The sequence below is a fragment of the Triturus cristatus genome, chromosome 5_2 (genome assembly GCF_964204655.1).
Source record: "Triturus cristatus chromosome 5_2, aTriCri1.1, whole genome shotgun sequence".
Lineage (NCBI taxonomy): Eukaryota > Metazoa > Chordata > Amphibia > Caudata > Salamandridae > Triturus > Triturus cristatus.
In genome coordinates, this window is record NC_140588.1 from 270,747,777 (window position 1) to 270,761,364 (window position 13,588).

The window sequence follows — 13,588 nt, forward strand, 5'->3', positions numbered from 1 at the left end:
CCATGCTCTCTTTCAGGTGCGGGGGAATCATTGGACATGTTTGGACACAAGACAGAAAATGTTCTCTTCACTCCTTATGTGTTACCAATTTAAGTCACCTTTAGGCATATATTTTTTCAATCCCCTGGACCTCCTGTTTTCGACAGAAATTAGTGATAAGACGTTCCCTCATAATCATGGCGATGGGCACCATGAGCGTTAGGTAAGGTCCACGGCCATCTGCACATTCAGGATTACCAATCCAGCACAAGTGGCAATGAACTTCACAAGGAAATGCATATGGTGGACAAACACAATCTTCATAAGGAAATGCATGTGATGGACAAACACAAACTTCACAAGGAAATGTATATAGTGGACAAACAGAGGGTACTTTACTATACTGGTAGGTGGGTCACTTAGATGCCTAAACCTACCTGCTGCCTCCCCCCCAAGTTCATGCATGTTTCCGAGTGCGATTACTTTGCTTCACAGCACATGCACCACCACAGTGAGTGGGTTGAGCTGCCTCTGTAATCTCTGTACTTTTGCATGCATTGTCTTTTAATTTCCTTTGGAACATTTTAGAAAATATGCTTCCAAATTATGTACACCTAGTAGAATTTTTTTTTTTATAGAGAAGGAATTTTGTAAAATTAGGCATTTTTCATTTTAAGATACCAAAAATGGTTCAACTCACAAAAGGACCAACTCTCATAGCGTTGTGCACATCACATCGCTGCCAAGTGGCACAATGACAAGTGTGACACCCTCAGCTAGTGCTGATTTTTAAGCCAATTATATTTTGCAAGCTGGGATTTTATAGCCCATAGGTATAAAGTAAAAAATCCAACTCCATGTTTCATAACGCACAGTGCTATTGGCCAAAAATCCAGGACACTAATGGTGTGACACAAACACAGGACCACTCGGCAACCGCAGCACCTAAGTATAACCTAAGGGCAGAAAATGAAATATTTTGAAATTGTAAATTCTAAAATCACGATGGAAACAGTCCAGAATGGTGAACTTTTACATTCACAAAGTACCATTATGAATATGAAATTCTACAGTATGAATGTATAGCCACAATCACTAGCTAATAGATAAGGGCTGGGTTTTGGGCATTTTAGAAGGCTACACTTCAAAAGTTGGTAAGAAAACTCACATAGATGTGACTTTGTGTGTAGTCACACACATCTTACTGATTGTTTCCCACCTTAGAAATATTTTGTCAAAAGAAAATATTTCCCGTGGGCATATGCAATGAGTTTCTGTCCAGCAAACAAATATGTTCCCTGTGAGAAACAAACCAAAAAAAAAAAACATGTGCAAAGGTGCATTTGCGTTCGATTTTCAAATGCAAATTTTTACACCTAGTGGCAATTTTCCAGGATTAAAATTATGCTCCGCAATACTACAGAAAGCCTGTGGCAGTCATAAATTTCAGGACAAGCTTTGGGGTGCTTTTGTGAAGCCATAAAAAATTAGAAGGTTAGAAATTTGCTTTAAAAGTGGAAGCAGTTTTCAAATGTTCCTATGCCTTTTTGTATTCGGATCCACAGTTGCACATTTACATTTTCAAAGAGCGTTTTTCCCCCGCCAAATTTATATTTGGGTGTGAAATATGCTTTTTAGGTCTCGGCTCGAAGGCTGCGCTTGCGCAGTCTTGATCCGAGATTTAATGACTTGGAGAAGAGGGGCTTGAACCCGCCCCTCTTCTCCCCTGTTCTCCATTGGCTGGCCTCTTGAATGCTGGCCAGCCATTGGAGAAGAGGTCCGTCATTCCGATTAGGCCCCGTCCTTTTCGGATTCGGGGGCGTGTTTTTTTCAAGAAGTCTAATTATCTCCTCCAGCCAATGGCAAGAGGAGATAACAGAAAAACACGCCCCCGAATCCGGAAACGCAGCTGCCTTTCTCCGAGGCATTTCTTCTTGACCTCGGAGAAAGGCAGTGGTGTCTTTTCAGAGCGGGTGTCTGGTCACACTCGATGCCCCTTCCCCTGCCCCAATTCTTACTGGCACACGGTCGGGATACTTCTTGCGGACCTTCTCGCCCTCGGACCGCCGCTTCTCGAACGGGTGCTCCTCCTTATAAACGAACTTCATGTCGGGTCCGTGCTGGGGCTCTCCTCTCTCGCTGTCGTTCCTCTCTGTACCGGCCTCCGCTGTCTCCGTCTCTGTCTGCGGCGCAGCGATACCAACAACAACCGCGCCACCGGCCACCAGCCGCGCCGCTTCCGCATTCACAGACGGAGATGCGCCAGCGGCGTAACCCGCCCTGGACATAGAGAGAGGACGGGGCATTACCGCTCCGTGGCGGACATCTTGGAACGGGATGACCGCACATTAAAGTATTGTTTACACAAGTACTTGATAGTGCATCATCCACCACACTACCGTAACTTCGGCATGCAGTCACGCTATTTCGATTGTTTTACAAAAACCTGTTTTGTACTCGAGGACAACTTGGATGGGGCAAATAGGGTGCATTGTGAGGCGTGGGGAAGGTAGAAGTGAACAAATATGCTATAACCCTCTTTAGAAAGGCTGGAGAGCATGTCGACTTGCATGCCAAGATTACTTAAACTTCATATGCAACTAATAAATGGTTAGACAACATTTTGTTCAATTGGGCTGAAAATGCGTCATATTTCCAAGTTCAAATCAAATCAAATTGATTTTTGCGTCATATTTCCAAGTTATTCACAAAGTTTTGGAGCATTGAGATGACCCCCTTCCCAAGGCCTCCTAGTAACGATTAGTCTTGTATGATACACATCGAAGTATTTCAGTGTTTCACGAGGGCCTCTTCAAAAGTGCCTGCAACACCTCTGCTTTGTAGGTAATTTATTTCAAAATTATTCTGCAACATGCCTGGATTTTCCAATTTTGGAGCGGGACTCCCATGGGGAAAGGCATACCTAACAGGCTGTACTTTTTTTTATTTTATATTTTGTATTTTATTTTACGAGTGGCTCTTCAGAACTGCCTGAAAAACCTACAGTCTTTGGCCAAATTATTTTAAAACCTTGAGCTTTGGGAGGAACCCTGTGTACCTTTAAAAACAAGCATTTACAATGCAACGGTCTCGGCATTGTTAAAGTTAGAGCTATTGGCATTGCTCGTGACAATGCCGTTTCTTTAAATGTTTTAAAAACAAAAAGATAAACAAAAATAATGTCATGAGCAATGCCAATAGCTCTAACTTTACCAATGCCGAGACCATTGCATTGTAAACGCTTGTTAAATGGAGTTCCGACTTCTTAATAGTTATTACAGTCTATCATTCCAACGGCGAAGTTGCCCTCTGTATTTGTTTTGGTAGTATAAACTCCTGCAAAAACATAACATTTCAGATATTTTTTCGATGTAAGTGTGAGCTACAGAATATGTTTAGCAGCTAAATGACACGCAAAGAGGTATTTGCAGCATAACAGGGAACAGCGCAATACAGCCAGTCCTTCTAACTGAAAATAAGATGGAAACAAAAATAAGTGGTGCTTCTAAACATTAGGCATGCTTGCGTTCTTGAGGAGCGTGGGCCTATAGCGCTCTCTGCTGGCCTGAAAAGGTAAAGCGATTGACTAGAAAGGGAATGCAAGTTAGTTCTTTAGTAAGGATGTGTGAAGTAAAAAAACCCAAAAAGCATTACCCGTGACGGAGAAAAGACAGATGGCGGCTGCGCGCGTTCACGTGCACATGCACTCAAGCTTGAGGCAAGCGGCTGGCAGCACTTTGAAAATCCCCTTACTAAAAGTCGAGCAACAGCGCATGCGCTGTTCTAGGCTCGACCTAAAAAAAAGGAAACGTACCAGTTTGTTTATAAGTGTGATTGCGGTACATTTCTGACTTTTTAAAATTCTCACAGAGGATTCTTGGAGTACTCCTGATGCCCCAAGACTTGTAGTTGCCCTGCGGTCATTTTGGAATGTTTTTGAGCATTCCAAGTTCCTCCTTTGGGAAGGCATTTTATGGCCTTTCGCATCCCGTGCTGCAAGAGGTGTACATTTATTCACGTGTAACGTTTTCACAATAATGCAACTACACTTTAAAACTTTTTATTTTTTTTATTCTCGCTGTGGGGACTAATTTTCACTCTACATTACATTTCCTCCAATGTTGGAGATATTACCTTCGCATTTTCACCTTGGATACAGATTTATTTCTGCCATTGCAAGGGAATAAATATCCATCCGTTTCCGAGGTGAAAAGGGTAAATAGTTTTTGCATATCCACAAATTCACAACTTTGTGGGTATATGCCTTCTTGCTAAAGCATCCCCCTCTCTGGCACTCCGCCGCCTCCCCATCAGTCAGAGCAGGTTTGCTCACATTTCATGTTAGACTATAGAGGTGTCATATTATGCATGAGTAAATCACATTGAAAATGTAACATTCATTTATTGCCTGTACAACACGAGACTTTACACTCGCAAAATGAGTCCTACATGCACCCAAGTCCAATTTGGGTATGGAAATACCTTTGATATACAAATTCCTGTGAAGCTCTAATTCACAGAGTGTGCACCTACTCACAACGTGTCCCTGTTGTGCCAGAGTTGACAAAGCACGTATGTAGCACCTTAAGACTATCCACCTCTTCAGTGAGTGGGTAGTGCCCGTTTGTGTATTTACATCCACTCATGCTAGGGGAGGAACAGGGGCTGATGTACCGTAGTACGGAAGATGCTGTGTAAAATACTAAGTGAACACCAGTGGAGAACAATTCTACCAGTTATAAGTTCCAGTTAACACAAACTATATGGGCGAAACAGCTTCTTAATTTTGAGTACATAATTTACGCTTTGAAATTCATCAAACAGCACCAGCACCAGGGAATATGTACTAACTGTGATACAACATTTGTCTTAAAGAAGCAGTGTGTCATCTTAGACAGGGTTTAATAACTGAACACATAACATTCTGTGAATTGTGGCTTGTAAAGACTCCTTGCATTGAGGGAGGTTATCGAAAAATATTACAATATAATTCTAAACTAATGATTTGCAAAGAATATGGGTGCCCCTAATTGCAAAGTTTGTGTGGGTACTTGTTTTACCTTTTGTTTGCTTACCTGCAGGGGGCACTATAACTGGAAACCTTGTCACTATTGCAGACTCGCGTTGTGTAGCGCTGGTGTACAACCTCTATTAGTTCTAGGCTGAGTTTGCCACTGCTATTGTCCCCAGTCATGTTTTGAAGTTTTTGCAGTAATATGTTTAATCATTGGCCGCGCGGTATGCATAGATGGGGGCTGCATCGGGAGAGAGGTGGAGGGAGTTGTGTGCGCGCGCGCACTGCGCGCGAAAGCACTTAATGAGCCATGACGGCTCGTAACTGTAAAACAACGAGATAAGAAAGGCAGATGGTGGCTGCGCGTGTTCACGCGCACATGCACGCAAGCTTTAGGCCAGGGTAGCACTTTGAAATCTCCCTTTCTAAAGTCGAGCAAGGCTCGACCTAAAAATGGAGCCCAGGTCAATCCGCCCAGCTTCACTTTCCTGCCCACTTCCTAGCAATAGCTCTTATCGTAATTCCTTTTCTGCTGCCACCACCACGGATCAGGTAGTCAAACTGCTTAGGACTACTAAATCTAACTCCCCAACAGATCCTTGTCCCGCCAACACCATTGGTCTAGTCCCAGAAATTATAGGATCCTATCTGACTGACGTTTTTAACGTAATCTTCCAGACAGGGGTCTTTCCAACTCATTAAAAAACTAACTGGCACATGCATCAATAAAGACTTTTGCGATTCCTTAATTGCGATTTTTAAGGAATCGCAATTAAGGAATTGCAAAAGCCTATGCATGTAGGAATCGCTATAAAAATAGCGATTCCTACAAATTCCTTAATTGCAACTCGCAAATTGTGAGTCGCAATTAAGGAATGCCATCCCATTCATTCCTATGGGCCTCCAGGCCCATAGGAATGAATAGGAGATTGCATGAGCAATTTGCGAGTACCAGTAGGTACTCGCAAATTGCTCATGCAATTTCAAGGGTGCAAGGGTGTCAAAATGACACCCTATTGCACCCCTGAAATTGATCTTTGCACATATGTTGCACACACACATGCTCTAAGGGCATGTGTGTGCACAACATGAAACTTTGAAAAATGCACAAAAGTGCATTTTTCAAAGTTTTTGCAAATTACCATGAAGTTCAACTTCATGGTAATTTGCTCCCCCTATTAGCGAAATCGCAAATTTTTCAATTTCATACATTGCATTTAAGGAATCTCAATTTGGGATTCTTTAAATGCAATCGCAATTTAAGGAATCACAATTTAGAGATTCCTTAAATTGCGATTTTTGCATTTGGGATGATGTATCCCAAATGCAAACATACCGGTCGCAAAGGGGCAGATTCTGAGAATCTGCCCGTTTGCGACCGGTTTTTACATTGATGCATGTGCCTGAAAGCCTCTATTTACCTCTTTTGAAAAGGCAAATTTAGACACCTCGGACCCTGGAAGCTATTAGCCTATTGCATGCTTGCCTCTACCAGCAAAGATTATTGAGAAAATCGTTAATCTCAAACTCACCTCATTTATCAATAAGAATCATTTGCTTGACAACTCCCAGTACGGTTTTAGGCCCCAGCACAGCACTGAGCTGGCTCTTATTAATGCAACAGAGGAAATCAGATCAGATACACAGCGGAAAAATGCAGCAAGGCTGCACTGGTCCTGTTAGACCTCTCAGCGGCATTCAACACGGTAGCGCACCGTCTCCTGATCAGCCTTCTTCAGGATTTGGGGGTTGCTGCATCTTGTCTGTCCCTTCTCAAATCCTTTTTAACAGATCGAGAGCAAGTAGTGGAAATCAGCAATTCAGTATCCAACCCTTTTCAGCTTCCTTGTGGGGTACCCCAGGGCTCCTCCTTTAGCCCTTCTCTTTTTAACTTTTATGTTTCCCCATTGGAAGAACTCATCAAATCCGTTGGGTTTGCCATGGTGTCAAACGCTGATGACACCCAGATTATTGTTTCAATTTTAAGCAATATTCAGGACATTGCATCTAGATTTCACCAGTGCATGCAACAGATCAGCAAATGGATGCAGGAAAACTGTCTGAGGTTGAACTCTGGAAAGACCGAGGTCCTGCTTTTCGGATCCAATGTTTACTTCTGGTCACCTCACTGGTGGCCCCAATAACTGGGAAACCTGCCCACCCAGCCATAAAAGCCAAGAACTTAGGGGTAATTTTCAATGCTAAGCTCTCTTTAAGATATCAGATCACTGTGATTTCCTCCTCCATTTTCGCATTTTAAAAATTGTTTGAAAAATCTGCCCATTTACTCCCGAGCCCATTCAGAAACGGTGGTCTCTGCCCTCATTCTGTCCAGGCTGTACTACTGCACCACCCTTTTTGTTGGTCTTCAGAAGGGGCTGTTGGCTAGACTTCAGGTTCTTCAAAATGCTGCTGCCCGACTACTGTTAAAAATTTCCAGGTGGCAGTCCACTAGACCAGCGCTTGCTAACCTTCACATGGCCTTTCAAGATAAGCCTGACCGCTCTGTTCCAAGCGACCAGGGGGTGAGCACAGGTTAATTTAGGGTGTATTTGTGACTTACCTTGACTAGGATTGTGGTTCCTGTTTGGACAGGATGCATGCCTCTGCCAACCAGAAACCCAATTTCTTACAACAACCCTCTCCCCTTTCCAAGTATGTTTAAATTTCAATAGAACTCTTGGAGAGTAACATTCATGCCTTCTGTAGCAGAATGGGCATGTGCTTGTCTGAAATTCACTCGGGTGTGGGGAGAATCTTTGGTGAGGCGAAAGGCAGGGCATAGCCACGTTGATTTTTTGAAAACCCATCTGTTAGTCCTAAGGGATCGCCAGCCTGGGAGGAAACTATAAATCCTACCCCTCACTGTGTTGGCATGCACCACTAGGGGCAAGCTAAAGTAGTTTGTTGGCTGTTGCTTGAAGGTTAAAGAGTGATGCCCCAAATGGCCGGCACGCTGCCTGCCAGACCCACATCCACAGCCTCAAAAAGACTGGGGAGACTGCAGGAGCACTGCTTCAGAAATTTTGTTGGATTCAGTCTGGCACCTGAAAGTAGTCTAAGGTGAGGAACCTGCAGTTAGAAGTATCCATCAGAAAACTAGTGCATGAATGACTGCCTGGAACACTACCCAAATGTTTTCTACATCTGCCCATACAGCCTCTCCTCTGTTTTTTGAGGGAAGGGCTGGTGGGGACTTTTTAGGTGTATGTCGATTACAGAGCCTTGATTTGTATCGCCATAGAGAACATTTACTCTTTGCCACTCATCTTGGTTACGCTACTAGGTCAGTTATCATCTACTTCATGGTGAGCCTATGCAGTGCATATCATCTTGCCTATGTTCGAGGAGATTTAAAATCCAGGAAGCTGTTTGGGCTCTAATGTACCGGCTGAGCACCACATAAAGGGCTGAATATGTGAGAGTTGCTTTTTATGAAAAAGGGTTAAAACTGCTGCGAGACAATGGGCGTCCCATGGTGCCTTTGAATGGGCAGCAGAATGCGTCAGCTGGTAAGTCTAGATTTTCTATATTTATCTTCACATACAAGTACCTATGCGGTACATATATCTTCAAGGTAAACAGATGTGGAGATAGGAATAGTAACTCTATACTTCCCTATATGCACCTACCTTTCGATATTCTGTCCTCGATATTAGTTCGCCATAAGTTGGCAGGGTATGCTCAGACGTGAGTCCCTTGCTCACTTTGCCACTGGATTCAAGCAAGCCTCCCTGAAGACGGCTGAAATGCCAGAAACCGGTCCTAGGAAGCTTGTTTCCGGTCCAGGGAAGACATGGCTTGGCAGTTCGGGCTGGACTGTTCCCATGAGGCACAGGGTCAGACTGATTTGCATATGGCCATGTCTGAACTGGGGTGGCAGAGTGGGCTAAAGAATGGTGATGGATTAAACCCAGATCAGTTGACTGGGGGTGAGTGCTTGCAATGTTCAACACTCCGTCCATCATTGGTTTTTGCTCGATATTAGTAGGCCATAATATTGTTGGCGTCGATATTCAGTAGTGCAGAACGTGCATGTGGGCCATGTATGCCTATTGCTATGTGCCCTGCAACAAGGTCATGTCAGATCTTTATAAACAACCCATAATAAATAAAAATGAATAAATACAGTGTGCAGATGCCCCAAGGCTGTTCTAATGTAAATGCTCAGTTTTTATATACAGATTGTTAACATTTTGCTAATTGTTTCTTTACAATAAAACAGTGTTCAGAAATATTCAGCTTTTTTCAAGGCCACGACGCCTCTTTCTTAAGCGACTGCAGCAACAGCAAGGAGCTGCAAAAAAAGTCTTCCAGTAACCCATGATTCATTAGTATTTTGGGGGAAACGTATTACCACTGCGAAACAGGAAAAAAACTACCTTGTTAAGAGAAAAAGATTCCACACAGTATTTGGCCTTCTTGAAATAGTATATAGACAGCAAAAGAAACAATGACGTTCCAGACAAGTGGGAATATTTAACGAGCATGTGAAAGTATAAAAGAGAAATACTAGACAAATGTATTTGCTGACTTTAACAACTTATATTTCTTTGTGAACCTCTGCATAGTATGTGGCAATAAAAATATGCAACCTACACAACACACCTTCTACAATCTGGACATGTATTAAAGTGCCCAACACACTGCAATGAGTACAATACTGTACCAGGACACAAGCGATACTCTTAAAAAATCTACTTTATTTTGATCATAGAAACACAAAACGTGTTTCATAGGCTATTACTGTACACCAAATTCCATTCACAGCTCACAAGTTTGTAGAAAATCTTCCTGCCAGGAAGTAAAAGTGCATCTGGCGGTGTTGATGGGTTAGCGGATATATGCATACATCATGGGTTCCTCTATCGCTCAAGCTATCATCGTTCACAAAATGTCTAATGTGTTTGTGTTGGCTTCGTGGCATCATTTACACATTTGGGGAGTCGCTTTCGTCGCTGACATCAGAACCTGCATTTACATTACTAGGTATGACCGCCAGTGTGGTGTCTGCGTGCACTTCTTCCTCATCAGATTGGATTATGGGTGACTCGCTGTCTTCACTTATATCTTGGCAGACGGTGTCGGTTTGGTTGGATGACAAAGAAGAGAGCTTCTGCCTTAACTCTGTCTGGCTGGGAACATGAATAGTTATTTCATTCTGAAAGTTGTCCAAGTCTTGTCCTTTACAAAGTAAGAAAGAAAACACAATATAGACATCATTACAATGTTCATCCCTGGACAAGAAGTACAACAAATAAATCCCAAAGAGAAAAAATCATGGCGAATTTAATTCATAAGTCAACTGCGAGAGACGAGTTATTTGCACAAGATGAACAAGTTACTTATCTTCGGTAATGCTCTTTCTGGTAGAGACTGTACCTAGTCACAGATTCCTCACCATTTGAATATTCTCCAGGTGTCAGACTGGATCTGGAAACTTTTCCACAGTACCTCTGCACTCCAGAAAGTGGAGTCGTGGGACGCTGTTCCTCTATATAGGTGCCACCCTACTGTGTGCTGACGCCAGTTTCTTTCAAGATTTATCCCCCCCACCCCCCCCACCCCTCCCCCCCGATTCCCAAAAGTGAATGGATGGACCAGTGTGCAGATTCCCAGACTTTGGATCCTAGAAATGGGAACAGTCCAATCGCAGCACTGGGAGGATGGGTGGATCGGTGAGGAATCTGCCGCTTGAGTCTCTACCAGAAAGTGCATTACCAAAGGTAAGTAACCTGTTCTTCTGATAGAGACTTTTAGCCCCAGATTCCTAACCTTTTGAACAGACAACAAAGCAGTACCTACAAGAGGGAGGCAGAAAATGGAATAAAACCAGCAAGTCCTGCACTTGGCTGTGCAGACAATAGTGCTTCGTTAAAGTATGGAGGGACACCCATGTAGCTCTGCTGGCAGATGTCTAGGACAGGGACTCTGCATGCTAACACAGTGGTAGCAGCTTTCCTTGATCCTGGTGGACTGGGTTTACAAGGAATGGGGAGGCTGCTTCTTTGCCAGTGTGTAGCAGATGTTAATGCAGAGCATGTTCCAGCGCAAGATGGTATGCTTCTGCACAGACTTGCCTATTTTTGCTCCAGCAAACCCCACATACTGCTGATCGCCCTCCTGGTGGTATTTGAGATGATCAATGTAAAAACCAAGCACCCTTTTAGGGTCCAAGTAATGGAGTTTCTCCTCCTCCTTAGAAGGATGAGGCGGTGCATAGAAAGCTGGTAGGATGATTTGACCGGCGTGGAACGGTATCAGAACGTCTGGTAGAAACAAGGCTCTAGTTCGCAGAACCAGCTTATCGAGGATTAAGGTAGTATCTGGTGGATGAACACACGGAGGTTGAAGCTCACTCACATGCTGTGCGGAGGTGACTGAATCAGGGACACAGTTTTAATGGTGAGAAGCCGCGAAGGACAGCTGTGGAGCAACCCAAATGGATTTCACATTAAATAAGTAAAGATAAGATTAAGATCCTACAAGAGCATCACAAACAGAGGGAGAAACGTGTTGCTTCACAAATGGAGATTTAATAAAAACAAAAAACAAAAAAAGAGCTGATCAGGCAACTGTAAGGCCGAGAGATAACTCTTAACTGGGCCCAGAGCAAGGCGTTGCTGGGGAAGAAGCAGAACAAATTATAAAGCATTAGACAGTTTGGCCAAGAGGCGGCCAACCTGGTGAGTTCTGCACCAGACCACCAATTTGTCACAACGACAGGTGTATACAGTCAAAGCCAAGGGATGCCTGGCTGCCAAGATGACATCAACCTCCTTCGGAGGAAGGCTGAAGGTGTTCAGCTGTCTCCATGCAAGAAGGTGGAGGTTGTGAAGGTCTGGGTGCAGAACCCTTCCCTGGTGGTGCGACCACAGGTCCTCCTAGAGGGGCACCCTGATTGCAGGACATAGGAGTTCTGGATACCAAACTCTCTTTGTCCAATCCGGAGCCACTAGGATGACTTGGGCCTGGTCTGTCCTGATCTTCTTGAGAACTTGTGGCAGTAGTGGTATCAGCAGAAAGGCACTTGAGGTGGAACACATTTCAGATTGAAAGATGCCTTAGAAACTCCAACGTGCAGAAGTGCTGACACTGCGCTGTCTCAGCAGTGGTGAATAGAGCTAGCCAAGGTTCTCCTTATTCGCGGAAGAGACCTTGCACCTCCTCCGGGTGTAACGGTCACTCGTGATGCGCCAGGTCCAACGGTAAGGTTAATCCGCCTTGGTGTTCAGTGAGCCCACCAGGTGGATCACCACCAAGAAGATATTGTGGTGGTTCAACCATTTCAAGACGCGCAAGGTCTCCTGGCATAGGGTTCGTTACCCCACCCCGCCATATTTGTTGCAGCACCACATGGCAGTGGTGTTGGCCGTGCACACCTGTACCAGCCTCACCTTAATAAACGGTAGGATGGCTTTCAGTGCCAAGAGAATGGCCCCCAGCTCCAGAAGACTGATATGCAGCCAGGACTCTGCCAGAGACCTCTAATCACCACCTCTCCCAGGTGGATACCCCAGCTCAGAACGGACGCATTGGTCACCACTGTGAGCTAAGTGTGGGGAAGGAAGAGAGGTCTGCTGCTCACCCAATCATGGTCCAATAGCCACCACTGCTATTTCACACTCTGAAATCTGAACGTGGTCGGAGAGTGCTCCTTGATGTTCGGCCCACAGAGAATTCAGATACCACTGCAGAGCCTGCATACACCACCTGGTGTGTTCGACCAGCAGGATGCAGGAGGCCATCAGTCCCAGCAGCCTCAGACTTGATCTTACGGAAATACAGGACCGAGGCTGAAAGATCAGGATCATAACCTGAATGTCCTGGACTCTCATTCCTGGTAGAAGGGCACAAGACCGAACCGTGTCCAGAATGGATCTGATGAAAGGGAGCGTCTGAGGAGGAGTTGACAGTGAACCGCAAAGATGACAGTAGGCTTGCTGTATTCTGGAGGTGGTTGATGACTGTCTAGGGTGACCCTGCCTTCAACAACCAGTTGCGGAGATAAGGAAAGGATGGCACCCCTGACATCTGAAGGTGTGCTCCCACCACTTTTGAGAACACTCGAGGAGTACTGGTAAGGCCAAAAGGGAGCACAGTGAACTAAAACGTTCCTCTCCAACCACAAACCATAGGTATCGTCGATGGGCCGGCAGGACGGGAATATGGAAATAGGCGCCCTTCAGGTTCAACACCACCATCCAACTCCAGATTCGAGAGCAGCATGCGGATACTGGCTGCGGGGTAGTATGCACCACAGCCTCTCCCGCTAAACTGCTGGGGAGGAACAGGCTGGCAGTAAGGAATGCCTCTTTAGAAGCCATGAAAGGGACACAGAAATTGTTGCTTGCGAGGTTGGGTAGAAATGCCCTGAGAGCCATCAGTAGCCCTAATCTCCTTGAAACATTCGAAGGACAGAATCAGCCTAGTTACCAAACATGAGAGTCCCATCCAAAACAGCATGTCCAACAGGGAGGACTGGATGTCGCCATGCATGGTGACAAATGGCAACACTAGTGCCAACATCCCCTCCAAAGGAATCTGTGGAGCGCCAAGCCACAACGAATTATGAACTTTGCGGCGTCACGAACA

The 13,588-nt window shown here is 44.7% G+C and overlaps 1 protein-coding gene across 1 annotated transcript in view; it reads right to left on the bottom strand.

Annotated features, from left to right (window-relative positions):
- Window positions 1-9,676: 9,676 nt before the first annotated feature.
- DTNBP1 (dystrobrevin binding protein 1) overlaps window positions 9,677-13,588 on the bottom strand; it is a 516,522-nt gene continuing 512,610 nt past the window's right edge. Inside the window, exon 10 of the mRNA XM_085607033.1 lies at window positions 9,677-10,177. Coding sequence (XP_085463159.1) covers window positions 9,924-10,177 — 254 coding nt within the window. The 3' untranslated portion in view covers window positions 9,677-9,923. The remainder of the gene's footprint in view (window positions 10,178-13,588) is intronic.